Raw genomic sequence first — 3,668 nt, 5'->3', positions numbered from 1 at the left:
GCCAAAACACACAGTGACAGACCCACACCCATGCACAGGTATGTTGTGCTCTTGGGGAGGTGACACCAGGAGTATATAAAGCTTTTGGTGGTGTGTCATCTCATCATATTGTCATTCATCACCTGTGCAGCATCTCTTCTTCCACTTACATCACCGATAAGGTAAAAAAGATTACATACTGTGAGATGGTTTATACGATTACACTTGATTTAAAAAATAAGTTCAAGATCAATTGTAGTTTGAGAATTTAATTTTGAATTCTTCATTGATCCTTTAAGTTGTATAATTTCCATTTAGAGCAGTGATGGCAGCAGCAGCAGCCTTTTCCAGCAGCAGAGCAGTGGCTGGTGTCACAACAACCAAAGGCCTGTTCCTCATCTTCTCTCTGCTGGGTCTGGTTTGTTTCGCCAGTTCTTTGATGGACAAGGACGAACTGGTAAATTAAGAATTGCTTAACCTCTGTTTGCTATAGAAAATTATTTCATGTTTAAATCTGCAACCATGGTGAGTTGTGACGAGAAAATGTATTTTCGTAGTTATTACAAGAACATGTACTGCTGATGTTTTCCTATTTATTCATCTGCAGTTGTTACAATATGAACTGTGTTAAAGCTGCTGTCATGATCACATGTCCCCAACTGTCACTGTGTGTTGACTCTCACTGTGGATCTGCAGGAAGAGCTCAAGGAAGAGTTTGAGGAAATACAAAACGAATTAGACAAACTGACAGTGAGTTAATCAGTTTAAATGTTCACAACAAACTGAGTTGAAGTAACTTTAATGATGAAATACTCTGACCAGATGAGAGAACTATGATTTGTTGATCAGTGACTTTATGTCTATCTGTTTTATTTTTCCTTTTCAGACAGAACACAAGTTCAAAGTGGCCATCACTTCAGAGCTCTTTAAATCAATGGAACAAAATGTGACATTAATGGAGACAGAAATGAAAGAGTTAGTTCCTGACTTTCCACCTTTGCAGACATACCTGGAGGACATGAGGCACTTCATGGAGCAAACCAAGGCTTACACTTACAGGAAGTATGAGGAGTTTGACGCAAAAATGGAGGCCGCAGAAAAGGAACTGAGAAAAATGAAAAACCTTGTCAAATTCCTTGAGGAGAAACAAGCTGAACTGTAACTTCAGCTTGTTTCTTGTGCAACTTCAATTTTCTATGATCTGGCCTTGAAATCATGAATGTCTTTTAATTGTTTGATATAAAGTAGGAGGTTAGAGAAGGACTTAGTGTTGACAGAGATATAAAATGCTCTGATATACCTGCAACATTTAATAAATACATGTACAACACTTCATGTGCCACCATTACACTTTGACAAGTGGAGACAATGTTAATGCAAAATGAGACAAAATAAACAGATTTAACTTCAGACATTTCTGGTCAGCTCGAATATCAAAGTGGACAAATAGGTCAGATTATGATTTTGTTTTCTCCTGTCGGTTTATTTTCACACTTTTCTTGCATTAGCAGAAACTGTAATGTCAATGTTCAATCTACATTTATGTATGGCTTTTTTTATAAAGATATTTTATGGGATATTGGGAATAGATGCCTGAACTGTTAACAAATGATGAAATGAACTATTGCAAATAAAATTCAGCTTATGTGGGCAACCAAAATAAAGTGAATATATGGGAGGCATTGTTGTCTGATGTCTTCTTTATGAGTCCAATTCTAATAGAAACATTTGTTCTGTAGAGACAATACCAGACAGTACATGCTTTCAATAAGCCTTCACAGTCTTTACATCTTTGCAGAATTACAAAGATCTGTCTTTGTGCAGGTTGAGTTGTTGAATTGTACTCAAAGCTCATAATGAGTTGAACCTTGTACTAAATTGTTGTCTAAAAGTTTGTATAATGTTTTATGTCACAACACTTATTGATTCACTACCAAGTACAATTTCTGTGAAAGTGAAGAGATGGTATCAGATGATATATAAACAACAGAACAGAGGCAAAACACCAAAAAACACACACACACACACACACACAGGTGAAGTTGTGACACGGGAGAGTAGCACCAGGAGCATCTAAAAGCATTTTGTGGACAGTCAACTATTTCACAGCCAGAGCTGTGACACACACATTTGTCTTATCTGCACTTGTCAGAATATGAACTGTGTCAAAGCTGCTGTCTCACATGTCCCCAACTGTCACTGTGTGTTGACTCTCACTGTGGATCTGCAGGAGAAACTTAAGGAAATCTGTCAGGAAGTGCAAAAACAAGCAGACAGACTGAAGGTGAGTCAGTCAGTTGTTACTGACACGTTCACAACAAACTGACTTGGAGTCACTTTAATGATGTAATACTCTGTGGAGCAAACTGACTTTATGTCATGAAGCTGTTTTATTTCTCCCCATTAGGCAACGTACAAGACAGAAATGGGCACCGTTTCAGAGCTCCTGAGAGAATATGTGAGCTTAATGGACCAAATGGTAGCAATTACACAGAAGAGCCTGAGAGCATCACATGCTGACTTTCTTCCAAGCAACACACACCTGGAGAACATCAAGCAGTTCGTGGAGAAAATGAAGGCCTACATAAACAGGAAAGATAAGGAGCTTGGTGCAAAAACGGGGGACAGTGAAGAGGAAGAGGGAACAATGAATAAATTAATCAAATTCCTTGAGGAGAATCAAGCTGAATTGTAACTTCCAGGTCGGTCGGCGTCTGTATTGTACGGCTTCATTTTAATGTTTCTATGATCTGGCCTTGAAATCATGAGCCAGTTCAAATGTACTCTGAGTAAACATGGCTGCCTTACATTTCTTAAAGGAGGAAGGGGAGGGGTGAAAACTGTTGTACAGTGATTCTATGACAAAACTATTACTGAACATCTTTCAGCTACCAAACAAATAAGCATTGGTATTTAAATGCCTATGTTCTGTTCCCAGGAGAGAACGGCATGAAAGCAGCTAATAAATGACAGACACCTTGCAGACTGTGCATCAAGCTGTTAATTACAACACCACAGGAGGTGTCCAAAGACTTTATGTAGCAATATTAAGCTACATAGGCCTAAATCAAATAGCTGCCACTTCATATAGAATTAACAGTAGAATAGAGCAGCACAAAATGATGAATAAACAACATAAACTCCACAGTGTCTGCAGCCAACAAACACAGACAAAATGCTACATTGCAAGACCACACAGTAGTTGCTGATGCTGTATATAGAGTAACAACAATCAGTCACTTGTCGCACTCATACAGTATGTTTGACTGTAACTCTGAGTCTTGTGCACAGTGAATTCCTCCAAAATCTGCTCTAAATCTAACTTCTCTGCTCGTTCATTCTCAAAGCAAAATATAACCAGTCCCCTCAGTCAGGAGCCGAGTTCCGAGCAAGGTTTCTACCTGTTGACAGGAGCTTTTTCTTGCCACTGTTTCCAAGTACTTGGTCATGGGGGATCTGGATATGCAGTGGTAGACCTGCTCTATATGGAAAGTGCCCTGAGATAACTGCGACTGTGATTTTGTGCTGAATAAATAAAACTGAAGTGAAATAAATTCACTGTCTGTCCCGTTACCAAAGATTTGTTTAGATGTATCAGAATATTCCAGGTGTAGTTTACTGTCATCTACAGTGTTGTACAATTTGTATGACATATAGTATTTTGTTACAGGTTTGTACACTTAATTTCC

The 3,668-nt window shown here is 38.5% G+C and overlaps 1 protein-coding gene across 1 annotated transcript; it reads left to right on the top strand.

Annotated features, from left to right (window-relative positions):
- On the top strand, positions 1-1,657 carry LOC139621373 (myosin heavy chain, striated muscle-like). Its single transcript, XM_071477838.1, has 4 exons — positions 1-161; positions 298-436; positions 676-733; positions 870-1,657. The coding sequence occupies exons 2-4, from the start codon at positions 305-307 to the stop codon at positions 1,139-1,141; spliced, it is 462 nt and encodes a 153-aa protein (XP_071333939.1). The 5' UTR covers positions 1-161; positions 298-304; the 3' UTR covers positions 1,142-1,657.
- Positions 1,658-3,668: the final 2,011 nt, after the last annotated feature.

Source organism: Trachinotus anak, unplaced genomic scaffold, assembly GCF_046630095.1.
Source record: "Trachinotus anak isolate AG129_WGS33_773 ecotype Australia unplaced genomic scaffold, CSIRO_AGI_Tana_v1 ptg000005l, whole genome shotgun sequence".
In the NCBI taxonomy this organism is placed as follows: Eukaryota; Metazoa; Chordata; class Actinopteri; order Carangiformes; family Carangidae; genus Trachinotus; species Trachinotus anak.
This window is presented reverse-complemented; position numbering and strand designations above follow the sequence as displayed.